General features: G+C 43.9%; 1 protein-coding gene across 3 annotated transcripts in view; it reads right to left on the bottom strand.

Moving 5' to 3' along the window:
- Positions 1-5,517: 5,517 nt before the first annotated feature.
- Positions 5,518-23,571, bottom strand: part of mapk8a (mitogen-activated protein kinase 8a) — a 108,690-nt gene continuing 90,636 nt past the window's right edge. Inside the window, exons 7-12 of one of the 3 annotated variants that reach the window (XM_080215643.1) lie at positions 21,352-21,423; positions 19,056-19,238; positions 16,396-16,520; positions 14,603-14,666; positions 13,131-13,208; positions 5,518-9,657 (exon numbers count right to left, since the gene is read on the bottom strand). In XM_080215643.1, coding sequence (XP_080071769.1) covers positions 9,512-9,657; positions 13,131-13,208; positions 14,603-14,666; positions 16,396-16,520; positions 19,056-19,238; positions 21,352-21,423 — 668 coding nt within the window. In that variant the 3' untranslated portion in view covers positions 5,518-9,511. Of the gene's footprint in view, positions 9,663-13,130; positions 13,209-14,602; positions 14,667-16,395; positions 16,521-19,055; positions 19,239-21,351; positions 21,424-22,151; positions 22,224-23,571 lie in introns of all 3 variants that reach the window. The other 2 variants (XM_080215644.1, XM_080215645.1) reach the window with 2 other exon arrangements.

The raw sequence follows: 23,571 nt of genomic DNA on the forward strand, positions 1-23,571 counted from the left end.
AGGTTTACAGGCCCTTCAGCCCAACTTGTCCATGCTGCCCTTTTCTTAACCCCTAAGCTAGTCCCAATTGACCGCATTTGGCCCATATCCCTCGAGACCCATGTCTAAATGCTTTTTAAAAGACAAAATTGTATTCATTTCTACTACTACCTCTGGCAGCTTGTTCCAGATACTCCACCCTCTGTGTGAAAAAATTGCCCCTCTGGACCTTTTGTATCTCTCCCCTCTCACCTTAAACAAATGAACTCTAGTTTTAGAGTCCCCCAACTTTGGGAAAAGATATTGACTATCTCGCTGATAATATCCCTCATTATTTTATAGACCTCTATAAGAGCATTCCTAAGCCTCCTACACCCTAGAGAACAAGTCCCAGTCAACCAGCCTATCCTTATTACTCAAACCATCAAGTGCTGGTAGCATCCTAGTAAATCTTTTCTGCACTCTTTCTAGTTTAATAATGTCCTTTCCATAATAGGGTGACCAGAACTGCACACAGCATCCCAAGTGTGGTTTTACCAATGTCTTGTACAACTTCAACAAGACTTCCCAACTCCTGTACTCGATGTTCTGACCAATGAAACCAAGCATGCCAAATGCCTTCTTCATCACTCCGTCCACTTGTGACTCCACTTCCAAGGAGCTATGAACCTGTATCCCTAGATATCTTTGTTCTGTATTCTCACATGTATTAATACACTGTGAAAAGCATTTTGTTTGATGCACACTATACATTCAAAGCATACTGTACATAGAGAATGCAGAATGTAGTATTACAGTCATAGGGTGTTGCGAAAGATCCACTTAATATAAGGTAGGTCCATTTAGACAAATACACCATCTGACAAAGGGTCATCTAGACTTGAACCATTGGCTCTATTCTCTCCTCACAGACATTGCCAGACCTGCTGAGATTTTCCGTTTTTGTTTCAAAGAACAAAGAACACAAACAGCCTGGGAAACAGGCCCTTTGGCCCAACGAGCCCACACTGCCATTTTAACATTACCAGTACCCCCCCTCCACCCATGACCCTTATCCGCAGTAATTTGCTTTAATTGACATTAGTTAGAATGAGTTATTATCCTGCATGGCTACAAAGTTTGTTCAGACAAATTGACGAATTCCAACAAATCACTAACAGAAATACAATAGAAATGTATTCCTCCAATGCAGTTTCACCTCTCCAGTTACCCGTGAAAGTGACGTCGTCGAGCTGGTGTGCCATCGGCCAGCTTTGTTCCAAGAATATTAGTAACTTTTAGAACCGTAGAACATTACAGCACAGAAACAGGCCTTTTGGCCCTTCTTGGCTCTGCCGAACCATTTTTTTGACCTGCACCAGTCTGGACAAAAACATGAATAGGATGGGAATAGAAGAACATGGTTCCCCTGAAGCAAGGGTGTTTTAGTTGAGACAGGCAGCATGGCCAGTGCAGGCTTGGAGAGCCGAGAGGCCTGTTCCTGTGCTGTGATTTTCTTTGTTAATATTGATTTTTAAACTTTGAAAGTTTTCCCAGTGAAATAACAGATGGTCTATTATTCCATCACCACCAAAAGCAAAATACTGTGGATGGGGGAAAATCATCTGTTCTCAGCACTTTCTTCAGATTGTTTTTAAGTTGCATCACCCATGGAACGGTTTGACATAAGCAACAAAATTAAAAACGACAATTAAAATCAGGCACAGATTTAAGATTATGCACTTACTGATTATTAATGGAACCATTTGGGCGGCACAGTGGTCAGCGCTGCTGCCTCACAGCACCAGGGATCCAGGTTCGATTCCCGGCTTGGATCACAATCTGCGTGGAGCTTGCACATTCTCCCTGCGTTTGCAAGTGTTTCCTCTGGGTGCTCCGGATTCCTCCCACAGTCCGAAAGACGTGCTGGTTAGGGTGCATTGGCCGTGCTAAATTCTTCCTCAGTGTACCCGAACAGGCGCCGGAGTGTCACAACTAGGGGATTTTCACAGTAACTTCATTGCAGTGTTAATGTAAACCTACTTATGACTAATAAATAAACTTTAAGTTTAACTTCAATTTCAAAACTTCATGACAGGAATTACTTTGAAAATACAAAGGATTGTTTCCTTTAAAATTTGAAAATCAGTGATTTTTTTTCTGGAATTTCATTTTTGGTTTTAATTGTTTGCTATGAATTTCCTGAGGATCGCATCTGCACTGGTGTTTCCTGCAATAGTCTAACAGCTGAATTTGCCATTCAACTCCCTCATGAGATTCTTACCAATTTTTAAGTGCACCATACAAAGCATTCTTTCTGATTGTATCACAGCTTGAGATGGCTCCTGTTCTGCCCAAAACTGCAAGAAACTACAAAGGGTTGTGAACTGAGATGTACGTAATTATGAGGGGTATAGACAGGAGGCAGCTGTTTCCCTTAGTTGAACGTCAATAATTATGGGACATGATTGTAAGGTGGGGACAGGAAGTTTAGGGGGCGGGGGGGGGCTGGTGGGATTCGAAGGAAGGTTTTCTTATTCAGAGTGGTAACAGTTTGGGATGTGCTGCCTGGGAGGGTGGTGGAGGCAGGATGCCTCACATCCTTTAAAAAGTGCCTGGATGAGTACTTGAAATGTCATAACACCCAAGGGTATGGACCAAGTACTGGAAAGTTGGATTAGAGTAGATTTGGTGTAGTTTTGTCAGTATGGACTCAATGGGTCGAAGGGCCTCCCTGTACTGCATGACAATGATGACAAGTAGCAATCTGGCAATTGCACTAGCAGAATTTCACGCATTACTTAGAACAGCCAAATGTTATTCCAACTAATCAAAAAACAGAATGCTTACTCAATATTGTGCTCCAGAAGCTGGAACCATGTCAGCGAGTTCTGATTCTGCAAGACTTGAACCAAAGATCGACAGTTTGCAGCACTTGTGATCCATCTCATCAGAAAGTCCCAAAGGTATTGATAATGCAGATTCATTTAGCAAACAGCAGCTCTTTATGGAACAATTCCAGCTTCTGCATTTAGACTAGTATTAGCTATGGGTGCTTCCTGCAAAATGTTACTCCAAGCAATATCGCAGAGCAAAGTATCATATGATAAACACTGGGAAAAAGCAAATTATTGCAGATGCTAGAATCTCTGAAACCAAAAGAGAAAACGCTGGAAAATCTCAGCAGGTCTGGCAGCATCTGTTAGGAGAGAAAAGAGTTGACATTTCGAGAATGTCAAAGGGAACAAAGCTTTGACAAAGGGTCAGCTAGACTCGAAACCTCAGCTCCTCTCTCCCTACAGATGCTTCCAGACCTGCTGAAATTTTCCAGCATTCTCTCTTTTGATAATCACAAACATACTTTACCTTCCAGCCAACACGGAACATTACATATGGCTAATGTTGCTAGATTTAATTATAAGCCACACCAGGTGCAACACTATTCAGCAGACAACTGAAGCACGATACCCACAGACTGTGTACTTGAAGCTTTAAATAATTTACATCAACATGGTTCAAATAAATCCCACAACACAAACTCTCAAATAACCAAACTGAAGTTGTCTAGAAGGTGTGGCATAAAAGGATGGCACAGTAGTTAGCGCTGCTGTCTCTCAGCTCCAGGGATCTGGGTTCAATGCTGGCCTTGGGTCTCTGTATGTGTGGAGTTTGCACATTCTCCCTGTGTCTGCATGGGTTTCCTCCGGGTGCTCCAGTTTTCTCCCACACTCCGAAGATGTGCTGGTTAAGTGGATTGGCTATGCTAAATTGACCCTTAATGTCAAGGGGACAAACAAGGTAATTATGTAGAGTTACGAGATTTGGGTGGGATTCTTGTCAGTGCAGGCAGTGGGCTGAATGGCCTCCTTCGGCACTGTAGGGATTCCATATATCCAAGGATGTGCAGGTTAGGTGGATTGGCTATGCTAAATTGTCCCGTAGTGTCCAAAAATGTGCAGGTTAAATGGATTGGCTATGCTAAATTGCCCCTTACTATCCCAAGATGTGCAGGTTAGGTGAATTTGCCATGTTAAATTGCCCCTTAGTGTCCAAAGATGTACAGTTAGCTGGATTAGTCAGGGTAAATGCATGGGGTTATGGGGAAAAGGCTGGAGTTGGGCCAGGGTAAGATGCTTTTTTGGAGAGTTAGTGCAGACTCGATGGGCCGCATGGGATTCTATGGTAGAGCGATTGGAGTGTTGAGTTGTAGCAGTTACGCTATGATCGAGAAGACAGAACCGGCAGCAAATCATGTCTTCAGAGGCCTGACACTGAGCAGAATCTACAGCACATCTATTAGACCATTGTTGGGCACCACACATTGTTTTAGGTTTTTAAATGCTATTCCACGCATAATTCAATTCTCTGAGCATCCATGCAATAACTGTGGGAAAAGAATAAATGGGGTTAAGCCACTGTGCTCCACAGTTGACACAAAGAGTTTGACAAGCAACATTTAATGGATTCTTCCCAATATCTGTGGGTAAATTTACATATTTCTATGGTGAATTCGATAGTGAAACCTAGAGTGTTGGGGTCAGTTTTGGTCTCCTTTTCTGAGCAAGTCCAGCAAAGGTTTATCTGGCTAATTCCAGGGATGGCAAGACTGATGTAGGAGGAAAGATTGACAAGGTTAGGATTGTTTTCACTGGCGTTCAGACAAATGATGGGGAAATCTCAGAGACTTATAAAATTCTAACAGGACTAGACAGGGTAGATGCAGGAAGGATGTTTCTGATGGTGGGGCTGTCCAGAACCAAGGGTCACAGTCTGAGGATTCAGGCTAGACCATTTCGAAAGGAGGTGAGGAGACACTTCTTCACCCAAGGAGTGGTGAGCCTGTGGAATTCATTCCCATGGGAAGAAGTTGATGCCAAAACATTGAATGTATTCAAGAGGCGGCTGGATATAGCACTTGGTGCGAATGGGGTCAAAATTTATGGGGAGAAAGCAGGGTTAAGCCAATGAGCTGGACAATCAGCCATGATGAAGGATGGGACAGCAAGCTTGAAGGGCCGAATGGCCTCTGCCTGCTCCTATCTTCTATGTTTCTACAAATGGACAATTCAGCACCAGCTCAGGGTCAAAGGTTGGAGGTCAATAAACTTCCTGAGATTTGCCCTTTGCTCATTCAATGTTATTGATCATTAATTGACGCTTCTCAAGTCCAATCAGATCAATGTCTCATTTAAGAAAAAAACAGACAAACAGGAAGCAACCCTGTGCCATGATTTATTCATTTTAAATGTGGCATTTTGTTGAAATAAACACTCCATTTATTTCCAAGCAAGATTTCACCCAGGGAGCAGTTAAATGCAAGAAAAAGGCGAGTTCAATGCATCCAGATGGTTTATCAGTCAATCTGATCGGGAGCAGTCAACTTTAGGATTATTGGAATGGCATAATCAACTCTTTCCGAGGATACGGAATCGCTTGCTCATTTTCCCCAAATTGTCTGCATCACCGTTCCCCACCCCCCACACCATCCACGCCACCCACCGCTCCCCCCCATCCCACCTCCCCAGAGATAAACATGTCAGATAACAACTCAAAAAAAAATGACACTTCCAACATTTATTTTTCCACATTGGAAGATTATGGAGCGTTGACAAAGCATGAAATACAAAGTCACAAAATGTAGCTTCACGTAAAACGTCAGAATTTTCTACAGGGGCCAGTGCAGATGTGAGAAAACTGGCTTATTGAAGGAATTGGCCCAGAGAGGGTCATCAGCGAGTGACTGGCAAATATCAGGCGAAGACATTAGTTACCACAAACCAAGTTCCCCCCCCACCCAACCCCTTTACAAATTTGGCACCAACAACATAATTACTTGTAAATGACACTGCAATCAGGAGAATTGTTGTGTAAACGCAAACATAATTCGTCAAGAGAGTGAATTATTCTGGGGAAGAAGGTGGCGAATGGAACATAGGTACTGTGAAACTCAGGATATGGGCGGCACAGTGGGTTAGCACTGCTACCTCTCAGTGCCAGGGACCCGGGTTCTATTCCCGGCATGGGTCACCGTCAGTGCGGAGTCTGCACATTCTCCACCGTTTCCTCCGGTTTCCTTCCATCGATTTGAGGGCGAGATGGATTGGCCATGTTAAATTGCCCCTTAGTGTCAGAGGGACTAGCTAGGGTAAATGCATGGGGTTATGGGGATAGGGGCCTGGGTGGAATTGTGGTCAGTGCAGACTCAATCAGCCAAATGGCCTCCTCCTGCAATGTAGAGTCATAGAGATTTACAGCATGGAAACAGGCCCTTCGGCCCAACGTGTCCATGCCATCCCCTTTTTCTTTTAAACCTCTTAAGCTAGTCCCTGTAGGGATTCTTATAGATAATTGAAAAAGTGAAACAGCATTCAAATGACATGGACAACAACACTGAGGCAATTTTGGTATCCTGGTGGTTTAAGACACAGAAAACAAGCTTTACGACTCAAATAAAAAGAGCAAACACTGCCAAATACAGAACAGGACAGACAACATTGACAAAGAAAAAAAGATAGGTTTACATTTCTCAAACTGATAAAGCTGGACTGGATGTTACCACTAATTTGCACCAGTTCCTCTCTCAGCCATTGTTCTGACCTGCTGTATATTTGGAGCACTTTGTGAACATTTCCAGCAGTTGTACCTTTTCCTTTTCCAATCTGTCACTGTCTGGTGGTTTCTTGTGGTTATTTTACTGACTGGCAAGCCACAGGCCTAGACTAATGAATACAAACAGGAGTTCAATTCCCATCACGGCAGTTGGGGGACAGTCACAGTGGGTTAGCACTGCCGCCTCACAGTGCCAGGGGACCCAGGTCCGATTCCCAGCTTGGGTCACTGTCTGTGCGGAGACTGCACATTCTCCCTGTGTCTGCGTGGGTTTCCTCCGGGTGCTCCGGTTTCCTCCCACAGTCCGAAAGATGTGCTGGTTAGATGGATTGGCCGTGACAAATTCTCCCTCAGTGTACCCGAACAGGCGCCGGAGTGTGGCGACTAGGGGATTTTCACAGTAACTTCATTGCAGTGTGAATGTAAGCCTACTTGTGACTGAAAAATGAACTTTAAACTTAATTAAAAAGCTTGGAATAAATTTTAAAAAATGCTTGTGTTAAAAAAAAGCGGTGCAAGTACAAAATGGTTGTAAAATTTAATATGATTCACCCGTGTCTTTTAAGGAAAGAAAAGCAACTGCCCCTAATCCAGTTTCCAGGGCTCAATTCCTAACAGCCCTCTGAAATGGACCGACTATTCAGTCTCTGGGATAAATATTAATGCTTAGCTTTGCCAGTGACACACAAAATAAAACAGGCGGTTTCTCTGTACGAGAAGAGAGGTGGGTGGGTGGGGAGGAGAAATGTGATATGTTAAGCTACACATTAACATAATGAAATCCTAATACCTAATTGACAATGAACTTACATCCAATTGTGAAGTTACTTTATTTAATTTCACACGCAGTTACTTCGGGAGGGGTAGGGGGATGGTGCACAGTACAAAACGTAACTTAACTCCTACTGTAGCCAGTCTAATCAGACGGGCATTTAAATCAAATTGTGGCTTAAACTCAACCAGTGTTAAGAGGGTGATCCACTTCTGGCACAGAAGGGCTAGACAGAAAGAAATCTCACAACACCAGCTTAAAGTCCAACAGGCTTATTTGAGGCAAACGCCCCAAGCTTTCAGCTTTTGCTACAAATAAACCTGTTGGATTGGTATCGTTAAGCTGTCACCTGTTAAGCTGGTGTTGTGATATTTCTTTCTGTTTTACCCCAGTCCAACGCCGGCATCTCCACATTAATCTAATGTCACGTGAAATCACAAAATCCTATAGTGCAAACTCACTGTTGCACACGTGTAAAAGCAAAACATTTTCATTCCTTTTCATTACTGACTAAAGATGGCTATCGTCGGTACAAAAATTGTCAATTGTTAAGATGATTCATGAACACAAACCATTATCTCGGTTGACGTTCGCAACATCCCATTCGCTGCAGACATCCCTGCAGTCCATACTGGATACAAACATAGAAGGCGTTAAAAACCCAATAAGCCTTCAGCACAATATACACTTAAAAAAATAAATTAACCCAAGGAGCAGATGCAGGCATCAAGTCCTCAACTACCTAACCGTGGCATTTATTACAATCTTACAATCCATCGTACACTAGTTTTTAACTGAAGTAAAAATAGTGGGGGGGCAAAAAATACTACGATCCCTTCACAACCCCAGTGTCCTCCAAAATAAGCATACCACAACACAGCTATCCCATCTTTACAATCAAATTTGTATCACAATTTGCAAGTATCATTGCACGTTAACTATGAGGAAAAACAAATATACAGATGCATTAAACATCTCTCTAACATACAAAGTACACGTATAACAATATTATTTCCTCCTACACAATAGTTTCAGCCGCGAATTTGGTTAACTCCTGGCGGTGGACCAGAGACACTTAACAGCGGAAATAAATTAAAATGGTTACATTCCATATCGCACTGAGTGGGCGGGGAGAGTTGGGGCAATCGCGATGGCCTCAAAATGGTACATTGATTGTGTGAGGTAGTTCAATCAATCATCTAAAAAACCTCTTTTGACGCGCTGGTTCTGTAAAGTGTGTGGTGTCCGCCTGGAATATAACCGTACTCCCATCGATTCTTGGCATTTTGACAAGTTGCATTAGAAAAGGCCAGCTCCAAATTAAGTTATTATTATTACAGGGCACTGTAATAATGGGTTCCGGGTGTAACAGGAAGGAATTAACCAAATTTACTTGTAATCGGAAAGGTTATTAGAGGGGGCAAGGTGATCCTGTTAGAATAGGTTTAAAACCTGGCACTGATTCTAGAAATGACACGTGTTTTGCGCCATCTTCACATGGGTTCCTGTGCCACTCTCACTTCTCATTTTTCCTACTCCCCGTTAGCTGGAGATAATCCTTTAGGGTTGGTTTGAACACTGCCAAATTTGTACCCATTAGCCTTGCCCTAAACGGGGTTGCATTAATATTAAAATGCACCCAAGCTTTGGATGTGTAATGTAAACAGGTAGGCCACCATAATCTATCATGGACACTGGCACTTCTGCCTTTCTGAAATACAATGACTGGTTGCCCTAGTCCACAACTTAGCGGTAAGCTGGAGCCAACTGGAGTAGAAAAGATCTTAGAATGTTTGAATGGTTTAAACCACTTCATGCAAGAGAAAGAGAGTTTGTGAAAAGTAGCCTAACTAAGCTGTCCCTCCACGTACCGAGCCTGGAGCTTATTTGTGTTTTGCGATCATCTTTCCACCCAAAACAGACCCCAAATGTAATGGTGTTAAATGTCAGTCCGTTACAAGTGTACAAGTCATGCTTTGGGGTTACTTGCTCCCCACACAAAAGGTTGCTGCATTTAAGTTACTGTATGTAAATCCAACATAATTCAAGAGTAGTATTCTATGGCAAACTTGATTCCAATAAAATTAAAACACAGTTGGAGCTTTTTAAAAGCTGGTCTACCCTCTCTACCACTTAGCGCAAACAATCAGAGCCCAGAGAGAGGGAGGCTAGTCATCTGCAGCAGCCCAGAGGTCCCGCTGATGTCTCTAGACTGCTGTCAGTGTCTGAGGCCAGTGTTGGATCCGTTGACATGGAGGACACATCATTGACAGACGAAGAAGATGATGGGTGATGAGAACCATTGATCATTGCTGCACCTGTGCTATGAGAAATAAGGAAATAAGTCAGTAAGATAGCGCACAAATCGCTTTCCAGCTGCGCTGTGACTGGGGTAAGCCAGCCCATGTCAATATTAAATAAACAGCACAAGCAACTCCAAGCAGAATGAGATATTCCAGTTATAGGGATAGATTGGAGAGATTGGGACTGTTCTCCTTGGAGAGAAGGAGATCTGATAGAGACGTTCAAAATCACGAGGGGGCTGGACAGAGTAAAACATCTCACAACACCAGGTTAAAGTCCAACAGGTTTATTTGGTATCACGAGCTTTCGGAGCACTGCCCTTTATCAGATGAGTGGAGGATTGGATTCACAAATACGGCACATATAGACACAGACCCAATTTATAAAATAATGGCTGGAATGTGAGTTTTAACAGGTAATCAAGTCTTTACAGACAGTGCGAGTGGAGAGAGGGTTAAGCACAGGTTAAAGAGATATGAATTGTCTTCTGCCAGGACAGTTAGTAAGATTTTGCAAACCCAGGCAAGTCGTGGGGGTTACAGATAGTGCGACATGAACCCAAGATCCCCGGGTGAGGTTGTCCTCATGTGTGCGGAACTTGGCTGTCAGTGTCTGCTCAGTGACTCTGCGCTGTCGTGTATCTTGACACACTTACTGCATTTAAGTTACTATAAGCAAATCCAGCATAATTCAAAAGTTGTATTCTATGGCAAACTCGATTCCTCTTTAACTTATACTTAACCCTCTCTCCACTTGCTCTGTCTGTAAAGACTTGATTACCTGTTGAAACTCACATTCCAGCCATTATTTTATAAATTGAGTCTGTGTCTATATATGCCGTATTTGTGAATCTAATCCTCCACTCACCTGGTGAAGGAGCAGTGCTCCGAAAGCTCGTGATACCAAGTAAACCTGTTATTTAGCCTGGTGTTGTGAGATGTTTTACTCTGTCCAGCCCCCTCGTGATTTTAGCCCTGTTTGTGAACCCAACCCTCCACTCACCTGAGGAAGGAGCAGTGCTCCGAAAGCTCGTGATACCAAATAAACCTGCTGGACTTTAGCCTGGTATTGTGAGACTTCTTACTATGCCCACCCCAGTCCAATCCTGGTATCTCCACATCAGAGTAAAACAGGGAGAAACTGTCCCCAATCCTAGAATCCCTAATGCAGGAGAGGCCATTCGGCCCATCAAGTCTGCACCGACAACAATCAAACCCAGGACCTAACCCCATAACCCTACATATTTACCCTCCTTGTCCCCCGACACTAAGGGGCCATTTAGCACGGCTAACGCATCTAACCCGTGCATCTTTGGAGTGTGGGAGGAAACCCACATGGACACGGGGAGAACGTGCAAACCCCACATAGATGGTGACCCAAGCCGGGTCCCTGGCGCTGTGAGACAGCAGTGCTAACCACTGTGCCAGCATGCTGTCCCATTATTTAAACATCAGTGGGCAAATTTTCCCATTCCGCCCACCACGGGAATCGGAGCAGGCAGGGGGACGGACCATGGAAAGGTCTGTTGACCTCGGGTGGGATTTTCTGGTTTTGGGGCGAGCGGGGCTGAATGATCCCGCCTCTGAACAGGTTTCAGAGATAACTAAACACCAGGGATTTAGAACAGATACAGAACCGAATAGATTAACCGTGCCATTCTCACCTACTCTCAGACACTCCAAGCCATATCTATCATTTGGGACTAGCTTCATGGTAAAAACTGGGCAGCATGGACAAGTTGGGCCAAAGGACATGTTTCCACACTGGAAATCTCCACGACTCTATCTGAGCCAGGCTCTCATTTTTTTTCCCTGAGGATTTGAAGCAGGGGTGTCACCAACAGCGCCAGATCTTGTTGGCCTGTGGACAATTCAATTCCAGGGCCATAACCCACCAGCTATCGACTTCAAATTATCCTCACCTTACTGCCAGATACAAACAAGAAATTCTTGCTCCCATCAGAGAAGGAACTTTGCTACGGCAGTGAAAGGGTGCTGCCAGCAGATGGTAGTGTTGCACCATTTATAGTTTATTGAATAGGTGCACCAGTGTCTTCTTCCCTGTTTCCCAGTGTAACTAACTGGTCTAAATCTCAGTCATCGGGATGCCAGTTTAAAAAAAATTCCACTTGCTCTGAAATTGGAGGAGTCCTTTCCAATTGTAGCAGCAACTTAACGGGCAGTTCTGTCTGCACCGCCGGGCTTTAATAATTGAAGGTACCCAAATGTGAAGTGTTCCATTCATTTAAAATGTAGTACCTTTGTTTAAGAGTTAGATCAAATCAACAAGTGAACAAGGATTAATCTCAATCTCCACCCCTATTTTAAACAAGTGCGCCTGCAGGTAAAGGATGAAAAAGTTCAATATCTTAGGTTAGGTTGATTGGCCATGCTAAATTGACCCAAGTATTTGTAAAGTTAAAGTTTATTTATCAGTCACAAGGCTTACATTAACGCTGCAATGAAGTTACTGTGAAATTCCCCTAGTTGTTGCACTCTGGCACCTGACCATCACGTCTTTCGTGATGTGGGAGGAAACCCACGCAGACACAGGGACAATGTGCAAACTCCACACAGGCAGTGACCCAAGCCGGGAATCGAACCCGGCGCTGTGAAGCAGCAGTGCTAATCACTGTGCCACCGTGCTGCCCTCGTAAGGGTATCAGCAGGGTAAATATGTGGGGTTACAGGAATAGGGCCTGGGTGAGATTGTGGTCAGTGCAGACTCGATAGGCCAAATGGCCTCCTTCTGCACAGTAGGGATTCTATGATTCTATGTTGGTGTTGGACTGTGGTGGACAAAGTGAGAGGTCACACGACACCAGGTTATATTCCACCGGGTCTATTTGTAATCACGAGCTTTCGGAGCGCTGTTCCTTTGTCAGGTGGAGCGAAGCGTGTAGGCAGAGTGATGGTAGCCCAACACTCACAGGTAATCAAGAGTGTCAAACGATAAGTACAGATAGTGTAGGCCAGCTGAATAACGAATCTTTACAAGTAATCACAAGGGCTAATAGACAAATACAAGCAGTGAGGTATAATCAGATTGTGGATGCTGATTATCACATACAATCACATTGCTAGATTGCCCCTTAGTGTCCCAGAGTGTGTAGGTTAGGGGGCATTAGTGGGGTAAAATGCACAAGGTTAAGGCAACGGGGTGGGGGTGGGCCTGGGTGAGATGTTCTGTCAGTGTCAGAACAGACTTGATGGGCCGAATGGCCTCCTTCTGCACTGTAGGGATTTTATGTTGATGGCATTGTGTATCTTTATGTCTGAAAAGTAGGGTAAACTATGAGGTTACGGGAATAAGAGCCTGGGTGGGATTGTGGTCGGCACAGACTCGATGGGCCAAATCACCTCCTTTCGTACAGTAAGGATTCTATGATTCTCCCCGTCTTAAATCTCTGTAGATGACTGACAGATATTTACTTGTATGAAACGGCGTCTCTGAAGTTGGGTAACAAAGTATTCTTGCAATAACTAACCTAAAGGCGGCGGCTGGCCTCGTATAACACCGTTCTTCATCCTCTCCTCCCACTCCAGCACTTCCTTGTATATCAACTCTGGAGACGACAAAATCAGAATCATTGACTTATTACAATACTGAGGCAATATAAATGACCAGAATGCAAAAACAAAACTGCATTGTTTAAGAGTGATTCTGGTGCTCATCCTGAAAGATTAGATGCTGGTACATTTTCCACACTGCACGAAGGCTTGCCCACTTCCTCTGTGAAAATTCAGATAGAAATAAAATACAGCCCCGGGTTCCTTATTGGATAGTTTCACGGAGAAATGAAATATTCAGACGTTTGTAAAACTGTAATGAGTACTTTGGGGACAGCACGCTCACTCAGGATTCCTCCAAAGAGGTTATTACCCTGCAGTCTCCTCTACATTCGGGAAGATGCTGTGGGGAACACTTTCCATTCAATGCCCAAGAGTGGTCCCTCACTGCCAGTCACCTGTCCTTTTAATTCTCCGCTCCACTCTCACTCAGCCTCTCAAACTGCTCCTATGAAACTCAATGCAAGTTCGAGGAACAGCACTGCGCTTACTCATTATTGGACGTCACGGGGGCACAGTGGGTTAGCACTGCGACCTCACAGTGCCAGGGACCCGGGTTCGATTCTCAGCTTGGGTCACTGTCCATGCGGAATCTGCATGTTCTCCCCGGGTCTGCGTGGGTTTCCTCTGGTTTGCTCCCACAGTCCAGAAGATATTCTGGTTAGGTGCACTGGCCATGCTAAATTCTCCCTCAGTATCTGAGCAGGCGCCGGAGTGTGGCGAGTAGAAACCCGACAGTGCAGCAGGAGACCATTCGGCCCATCAAGTCTGCACCGACCACAATCCCACCCAGGCCCTATCCCCGTAACCCCATGTATTTACCCTGCTAATCCCCTGACACTAAAGGACAATTTACTATAACCAATCCACTTAACATGCACATCTTTGGACACTAAGGGATAACTAGCATGGACAATGCATCTGACCAGCACCTCTTTGGACACTGCAGGCTGGATTTTACAGCCTCACTCGGGCGAAACCGGAAATTCCAGCCTGAGGTCAATGGAGGTTCCGTTGTCGGACCCTCGCCCATTCCGTTTCTGTGGCGGGCGAGGCTGTAGAGTTCTTGCCTAAGGGATGATTTAGCACGGCCAGTCAACCTAACCCGCACAACTTTGGACTGTGAGAGAAAACCGGAGGAAACCCACACAGACACGGGGAGAATGCGCAAATTCCAGACAGGCAGCCGAGGCTGGGATTGAACCAGAGTCCACCAACGCTCTGGGACAAGCAATCACATGCCAGTTTACGCATTAAAATTCAGCTACTCCTGTCTTAACACGAGTGTGCATACGCATTGCCTTTTAAATCCAAGTGGAGTTCAGGTCATGAATATTTCAGCTTTCAGCAGAGACAAAGCATTGTAGGTTCCAAAGAAACATCTCTTTACCTTTCCACTCATCTATAGTGTGATCCCTCTCATCCAGCTGTTTGTCATATATCTTGGGCGGTGGCTGGAAAAATAAAATTGAAATCTTGTTAGGCAAACCCTCAATCTGTGGAAAAGACCTTTAGGCGGCATACAAACTCACAAGGAGGGGGACAAATCTGCTTTCAACGGCTTTCTGCTCATTTACTGCTTCCTGAAATACGGCCTGACTGAATGCAGAGTATACATTAGCTGCAAGTCAGGGCCTGAGAAGAGTCTGCAACGTTCAAGCCTCTAAATACTCGCCAATAATTCAGCATAGTACATACTGTCCATGCCACTGTAGTAGTGAATGTCAACACAATTAACTCTCTCAGCCACGCAGTCAATATAGAGGAAAGCATTATTCTTGTAGAATGACATACCTTCGGCTAACAAAATGCTCAATTATTGCCCAAAAATACCAGCATTCTGAGGGTTTAGAGAAAAAGCGACATCACAGCGCATTTATTAGCTCAGGATTTAAGGGAGCGAAGGTGAGAGATTGAGGCATGAAGACAATAGATAGGAGTCGGGGGGCACGGGTTGCGACGAGGAGCGGTAAGATTCCATTGATTTTTAATCACACACGAAGAAAAAATGTTTGCAGACTTGTCAGTAAATCCCTTTGATGTTCTGCGCTGCTTTGGCAACGTGTGTCATGGCAAGTCCCACAATTCCCCAGACCAGCTCCCCTGGCTTCAACTTTCACAGCTGTACCATAGAAGGCATCCTTTCCGCCTGCATCACAGCTTGGTATGGCTCCTGCTCTGCCCAAGATCACAAGAACCTACAAAGGGTCGTGAACGCAGCCCTGACCAATTGGCAAACCAGCCTCGCATCCACTGACTCTGTCTACACTGCCTCGAGAAAAACAGCCAGCATTATCCATGCACCCCGGACATTCTCTCTTTCACCTTCTGCTATTGGGAAAAAGACACAAAAATCTGAGCTCACGTACCAACCGACTCAAGAACAGCTTCTTCTCTGCTTTTAAATGGGCCTAGCCTATATTAAATCTCTCTCTACGCCCAAGCTATAATTGTAACACTACATTCTGCTCCCTCTCCTTTCCTTCTCCCCTATGAAGGCTGTGTTTTGTGTACATAGTGCGCAAGAAACAGTACTTTTCAATGTATGCTAATACATGTGACAATAATAAATCAAAGCAAAAATCAGCAATTCAACAAAGACTGGGTGGCCCAGTTGAGGAGACAGAACCGTAACTGTTGTAGGTGCATCTATAACTGGTTACACTGCCTGGAATTCTCTCTTGGATTGAGCTGAGATTTTAGCCGCTATTGAAGATTGTGTAACAAAACCAACCCTCGGATGGTTTTCCCCTACACTTTATATGATAGAGGATCATAAATAATGTGCAAAAGTAATATTTTATTGATGGCTGTACATCTTCATCTATAGAGAAGCAGGTTAATATTTTGGAAGAGTATACCACTTCTCCACCCACCCAACCACTTATGTCTGACCCTCATAGAATCTTTGCGCTTCTAAACTTAACTAAGCTTTATTGGCCAAAAGACAATTCTCGTGACTCAGGTTCAACTGTATGGCCAATTCCTGATCTTAGTATTATATTCTCAAGATCGGATTTCTATTACCCACTGAAAATGAACTTCTTTTACACTGCACGTTGACAAGGTTTACACTTTGTTATCGTTTCACATTTCAGAAATGAACTTAAAACTGGAGGTTGCATGTCCAAAGATATCAGCATTACACACTCACACATACATTAAAAACAAATGAAACCTTACCGCTTCTACTTCTGCTGGATCATACCACACGTTAATGTACGGGTGCTGCAGAGCATCATCCACAGAAATCCTCTTTGCTGCATCTATTACAAGCATTTTACACAACAAATCTCTCGCTTGACTTGCTGTAACACAGAAAGGAAACCTCCAGTTAAATACTGGACAGATCATAAACCCAGACATCTATCATCATCAAATACATGTTAAAATAAGCATTAAAAATGATTTTGGAATGGTTGTTCAGAACTGTGTTGCTGGTTGGTTAACCAGAGATCCAGGAATAGAAAGGGGAATCTCCAAATAGCTGTCTCTCTGCCACTGAAGAGTGATCAGCTTATTTGTCCAACCACACGTAAGAAACAAAGTGAGGACTGTGCAACTTCATTTCTTCCATCAGAAAAACAAATTAACTTGCATTCATATCTTGTCTTTCACTGCCTCAGGAAGTAAATGAAGTACTTTTTCAAATGCAGTGGTTAGCACTGCTGCCTCACAGCGCCAGGGAGCCGGGTTCGATTCCCGGCTTGGGTCAGTGTCTGTGCGGAGTCTGCACGTTCACCCCATGTCTGCATGGGTTTCCTCCGGGTGCCCCGGTTTCCTCCCTCAGTGCAGGTTAAGCTGACTGGCCATGCTAAATTGCCCCTGGTGTCAAGGGGTTAGCAGGTAAATATGTGGGGTTACAGGAATAGGGCCTGGGTGGGATTATGGTCGGTGCAGACTCGATAGGCTGAATAGCCTTCTTCTACACTGCTGGGATTCTATGATTTTATATAAATGATGAAGCATTTTCTATAACTCATTATGAAATATTCGGTGTGTTTTAAATATATTTAATATTATTCATGAGGTCACGGTTAGTGAACGAGGCTGATTTCAATCCTGTGTCCCACTGAGATGAAGGAGGGTCGCTCACGCAGCCCACTCACTAGCTCAGGTTGTCTATCACTGCTTTGGAGTGTGAGGCCAGACTACGTGCTCAGGTCTCTGGGATGGAGCTCAAAAGCATGACCTCCTGACCCAAAAAGTTGAAAGCGTTATCGCTGAGCCACAGCTGACACCAAGTTAGAGATACAGTTCCACCCTCCCCCCAACTCAACAAGCTGAGTCGATACAGCTTCAGAACGTCAGCAACAGGGACTTTGTACAGGAGAATGGCACTAAGTGGACTGGTCTTCAAAGAACCAACACAGGTATAATGGGTCTCCCTTCAGCATTGCGAAATGTTAAGAGTTACTCAGCATCATTTGGAAGGTAGCTACTCCATTTAAATAAGGGCTGCCATCTATGATGGTCTTCCCTGAACAGACAATAGCAAACTAAAGCATTTTTTTTTATTGATCTATCTGGAGAGCTCAAAGATCATCAGAGATCATCGCCAAAGGGTCAACTCTGTAGATATTTTGTTTGATGCTTTATCAATCAGAGGGTCCGAGTGTCACGAGAATAAATAGCGCTTTGGAAGTTTCGTCAATTGCAAGAACAGAAACAAGACAACAGAACAATGCTAATTTAGCAGCCCAATATCTGAAATGTTGTACAGTGCAGTGGCACCAGTGTTGCTGGTGGAAGCATCCCTGTAGCTCGATAACCAAAACACTCAACTTGCAAACAATCTACATTTCAATCTGGACCCGTTATACAAACAGATCATCACTGGGACAAGTTAGCTCAAGTTGGACACATTGAGGAGGTGATGGCTTAGTGGTATTATCATCAGACTATTAATCCAGAAACTCAGCTAATGTTCTGGGGACCAGGGTTCAAATCCCACCACTGTAGATGGTGGAATTTGAATTCAATTTAAAAAATATCTGGAATTAAGAATCTACTGATGACCATGAAACCATTGTCAATTGTCAGAAAAAAACCATCTGGTTCACTAATGTGCTCTAGGGGAGGAAATCGGCCGTCCTTACCTGGTCTGGCTTACATGTGACTCCAGAGCCACAGCAATGTAGTTTACTCTCAACCACCCTCTGAAATGGCCCAGCAAGCCACTTGGGATGGGCAGTAAATGCTGGCCTAGCTAGTGACATCCATGTCCCATGAATGAATGAATAAAAAGGTGTGGATAAAGAGAACAGAAAGATTTCAAACCCCAAGGAGGACTGCTCCTCAGTCACACTTGTGACTGAGGCTACAGCACCAAACAGTCTGATCATTTGGCCACTGAACACTCAGCAAAAGGTCTTTGGAGGGGTGGGGGGGGGGGGGGGGGGGGGGGGGGGGGGAGAAGGGGTGTGTGTGTGTGTGTGTGTGTGTGTGTGTGTGAGAGAGCATACAGAGTCTGAGAAGCACTTTCAACACAACAGCATTAGCGAGAGCCCAAGTCCAGAGCGACTGATATGAGGTGTAGTAGAACTACTTCAAGGGAGGTAATGGAAGCAGATATGATAGTGAGTTTTAAGGGGTGTCTGGACAAACACATGAATAGGCTGGGAACAGAGGAATACGGTCCCCGGAAGAGTAGGGGGTTTTAGTTCAGTCAATCCGCATGGTCAGTGCAGGCTTGGGAGGGCCGAACGGCCTGTTCCTGTACAGTAATTTTCTTTGTTTTCTCTTTACACTCTCTCCAAACAGCATACTTTAATTCTGAGGAGCAGCAAGGTAAATGCATGAACAGGTGAAGAAAAAAAAAAGAGAACCTACGGTCCCGTTACCTTTCAGTTTATTGTGCTCAGAGTCGGCAGGAAAGAGGACGTCTGGGAAGAGTTTCTCAAAACTGTAGCCCGTGTACTTGGGTCTGTTCTCCACGTAGGTCCTGACTGTGGGCTGCAACTTCTTCATGAACTCTGAGGCTGGCGTTCCTAATTGTTCAATCACTTTGTTCCACTGATCAATATCTAGAGTTAGGTAGCTGAGAAAACTACTGCAGACGAGGCGCACACACACACACAAAAAAAGAGCCCGGCCGTTTCAATAACTTCGGTCTTTTTAAATCTACTTGCCGGTGGGCGACTCTAACATAACACTTTTGAAAGCAGAAAATACAAGCGTTGAAAGCACAGGATGGGATTGAATGAAATATATCCTAAAAGTAATAAACACCTTTTCAAAGCTCCAAGCAGAATTTCCAAGGTCCTTGAAACGGATGAACGGAAAACAAACTGCTGGAAATTTGGATATAAATTTATCCCGAACCAGACTGAAGGCTGCAGCGCCATTCTCAGCAGCTGTACAAACAAGCTGGGAATTTCCACCAGGCTATCATTTAAAAGTTTACGTTCAGCACCTTGGAAAGTTACAAGCCAGCAGCAGGGGGGTGGGGGGTGTGTACATAGAATACAAAAACCCGCGGCAATTTCAAATCCATCAGCAGAAAGAGCTGTGGCTTTCCGCACGGATCTGGCGCAAATCCCAACTAAATTACTTAAAACAAGATAAGTCTCAGGCATGGCTAAAAAACCTAAAAACAAGAGGCAGAATGAATTTAGAAGAAAGGTGATTCGGTGAAATGGTTTACAATGTGAAATAGTGAAAGGTTTAATATCAATACAGCCACCTTAAATTCAGAGGCTGCCTCTCTGAACTGTTAACGCCCATCATTAATATTTTCATGCACCAAGTAGTTAGGCACTTTTAAAACACTAAACTATATTCATAAGAATTTTTTCAGCTCATCTGACAACACGATTTGATATTGTGGTGTCATTCTGATTAAGCACAATTGTCAGTTCCCTGGCTTATAAATTCCTGCTCACCAAGCCCATTTAGACAAAGTCAATGTACACTTAACTGCTGATGTCAAGTAGATTAAGTGCCAACTGAAATAAATTTGTAAGCTACACAGGTTCCCTGATGGTGCAGTGGGATTACTAGTGGTATGGTAATATGTAACAGCAGAAAGATCGAGGGTTCAATTCCTGGCCTGTGCTGAGTTCACTGACCTTGGGTGGGGGAAATGGTGTCTGTGTGCATCACTATAGAGGGAAAGTTGTAGCATTCTTACAAGTAGTTTCATCCATGGGACGGCGATGGCCTACTGGTATTATTACTAGACTATTATCCAGAAACTCAGCTAATGCTCTGGGAACCCGGGTTTGAATCCCACCATGGCAGATGGTGGAATTTGAATTCACTGAAAAATATCTGGAATTAAGAATCTACTGATGACCATGAAACCATTGTCAATTGTCGGAAAAATCCATCTGGTTGACTAATGTCCCTATAGGGAAGGAAATCTGCCGTCCTTATCTGGTCTGGCCTACATGTGACTCCAGAGCCACAGCAATGTGGTGACTCTCAACTGCCCTCCAAGGGCAAGCAGGGATGGGCAATAAATGCTGGCCAGCCAGTGATGCCCATGTCCCATGAATGAATAAAGAATAAAAAAAGACACATTCACCTTTCTGATACACAGGGCTTATGTGTAACGTCAGTGAGACTACATCTTAATGAGAATCCATCGTCTTCTGAGGGGGAGACACAAGAAGAAAGCAAGAAACTTCACAAGATGCTGGATAACAGCATACCGATAGATTAAACCCAATCTCATTTTAGAACTGTTTGAAATGCTTCACACTCTCAAATGAGATGTTCCATAATTGGTCAACTGATATTGCCCAGAAATGCCACATGGCGAATGGCCTCCACTCCCCACGCGCGTTCCCCCCACCCCCAACAAGGAGACAGAGATCAAAACACACGCAGAACGGTTGGGTAAAAGGGAGATCTGGAACACAGCCCCATGTCGTACGTACCATTCTGTAAAACGGTGTACTGGAATTTCAATGCTAAACCTGAATTTTAGATCACTTCATTGCATCGACAGAAATGCAAGATGAATCAATGAGACATGCAAGGAAAACCGCATGTTGCTATAAAACTGCTTCGTCCATGCAACATCCTAACACAGGAAGCAAGAAACAAGTACAACGACTTGCAAACACACGGGATTCTGGACTACTAAACAGAGCTCTTGAACACTATGCTGCTCAAGGTTAAAGGGAAGGATACGATCTGTACCAGGGAACAACACACCACCTCTGATCATTTCGCCCATAATGCACCCAACTGACCAGATATCAACTGAAAACAAAATGCAATGACATGAAATTAACATGCAGAAATCGGATTCAAACAGAAAAAAAAAGATAAAACAGACACACGGGGACAGTTTATGATGTGACTGGTACATATTGAAAATGCTGGCGATGGCGGCTGTTTGTGTCTGGTGCCTGAACGGCAACCCGGAATTACAAAAATGATTCACTCTAATCCTGCTCAGAAAGGTCAATCTCGCCACAATTATTTCCATGCAGCCGTTAATTATTTCTTTACCAGCGACGAGAGAATGTTTTTTGAATTGATCGTGTGGACGATTTACGTGAGCAAGTGGATCTCGAGGCTGGGAATTACAAAGCAACTGAAGAATTTTACAATTAAACTCTCTTCACCGCGGCACTCAGATTCTGAGAACCTGCACGGGCCAGGCACAAACAGGCCAGCAATGTAGGGCCACAGGAAAATGGTCACAACAGATTTAGCATAGATGGTCAGTACATATAAACTTGAAAACATTGTTAAAATAACCAGCAGAGACTGCATGTCCCATCGCCAGATGCAGTCCCTCCACAGGGGAGATTTGCTACAGGTCCTACCTGGATAATTTGAAATCAAGGCAGGAAGGGAGAGCAATTTAAAACCCTTGGAAGTTAAAAAAAAAAACAAAATGGTATCAATTGTCAAGGATTTTGTCGCCAAATGGCAAACGCAAGTTGCCTTTCCACAGACGCTGCAGGCAGCATTAAGGATACAGTCCCTTCCTGGAAAGAGGATTTTGTGACGAACCATTTCTCCCATTATGCACCCAACAGACCATAAGTCCACTACAAGTTTTTAGCATAAGAGAAGGGAAAGTTATTTTGGTTGCAGCAGGTTTTATCAAAATGATTTGTCTATGAATCAAAGCACGACAAGTCTTACATGTACTGAGTGCGCCGGACACCCAGAAACATTACACACAGCTGGAAGATCATCCGGATGTTAATGTAGCACCAATTCAATTTGTCCCCCGCCCCACTAACTTTGTAATTTACGGCAAATGCAGTCATGACGTTATGCGATGGAGCACATTTAGAATACAGGAGCACGTACAGATGGATTAATAATAAAAAGAACACGTCTATACTCAACATGTCAAATTCAATCTTACCATTAAATATGCATTCATTTTATATATTGCATCCCTCAGTCCAGGTGCTCTGGCAGACTTTCCTTTACTACCCATTTTCATTAAGGATTAAGAATCTCTTCAGCATTTACTGAAAATGACCTCAATGAATTTCACGAAATATAATTTAGCACAGAAACAGCACATTAACAAAATACAGCACTGTGGGAACATCAGTTACTTATCAGCAAGGAGCTTCTGCTCATACTTCTGCTGACATTTTCTGCATATAAATTGCAGGGTACAAAATAATTAATATACTTAAGATATGGATGACACCAGAATATTAAAATGCACTTTTTGACCAGAATGCCAAAGTTAACCTCCCTCACTTTTAAAGGAGCAGGCATGTGAAATCTTTTTAACTACTGGGTTGTTTAACACAGGGCGGCATGGTGGCACAGTCGTTAGCATTGCTCCTCACAGCACTAGGGGCCCGGGTTCGATTCCCGTCTTGGGTCACTATCTCTGTGGAGTCTGCACGTTCTCCCAGTGTCTGCATGGGTTTCCTCCAGGTGCTCCAGTTTCCACCCACAGTCTGAAAGGCACACTGGTTAGGTGCATTGACTATGCTAAATTCTCTGTGTACCCGAACAGGTGCCAGAATGTGGCGAGTAGGAGATTTTCACAGCAACTTCACTGCAGTGTTAATGTGGGCCTTTATGTGGCACTAATAAATAAACTTAAAAAAACCTGCTGCAATCTTTTTCAGACTGAAACATGTCAATATTTTCAATATGGATTTCTCGATGTTATCGTAATAGTCTGGAATTAATTTAAACTCAAGAGTCAAAGGTGGAAAAGTTCACAGACTGAACAACCTCATCTCTCTCTCTACATTAACAAAACATCACTGCTAACAAAAGATCCTGCATGAAGCTATCCAGGGCAACACAATGTCAGTGCCTATTCCTTAATAAAAATTGATTGTAAGCTCTTGCTTTAAGTAGTTGCTGTTTTGCTCCTGTGATAGGGCAAAGGAGTCTAATCACGGATACCTTCAC

The sequence above is a fragment of the Carcharhinus amblyrhynchos genome, chromosome 31 (genome assembly GCF_965287045.1).
Source record: "Carcharhinus amblyrhynchos chromosome 31, sCarAmb.v2.hapA, whole genome shotgun sequence".
Lineage (NCBI taxonomy): Eukaryota > Metazoa > Chordata > Chondrichthyes > Carcharhiniformes > Carcharhinidae > Carcharhinus > Carcharhinus amblyrhynchos.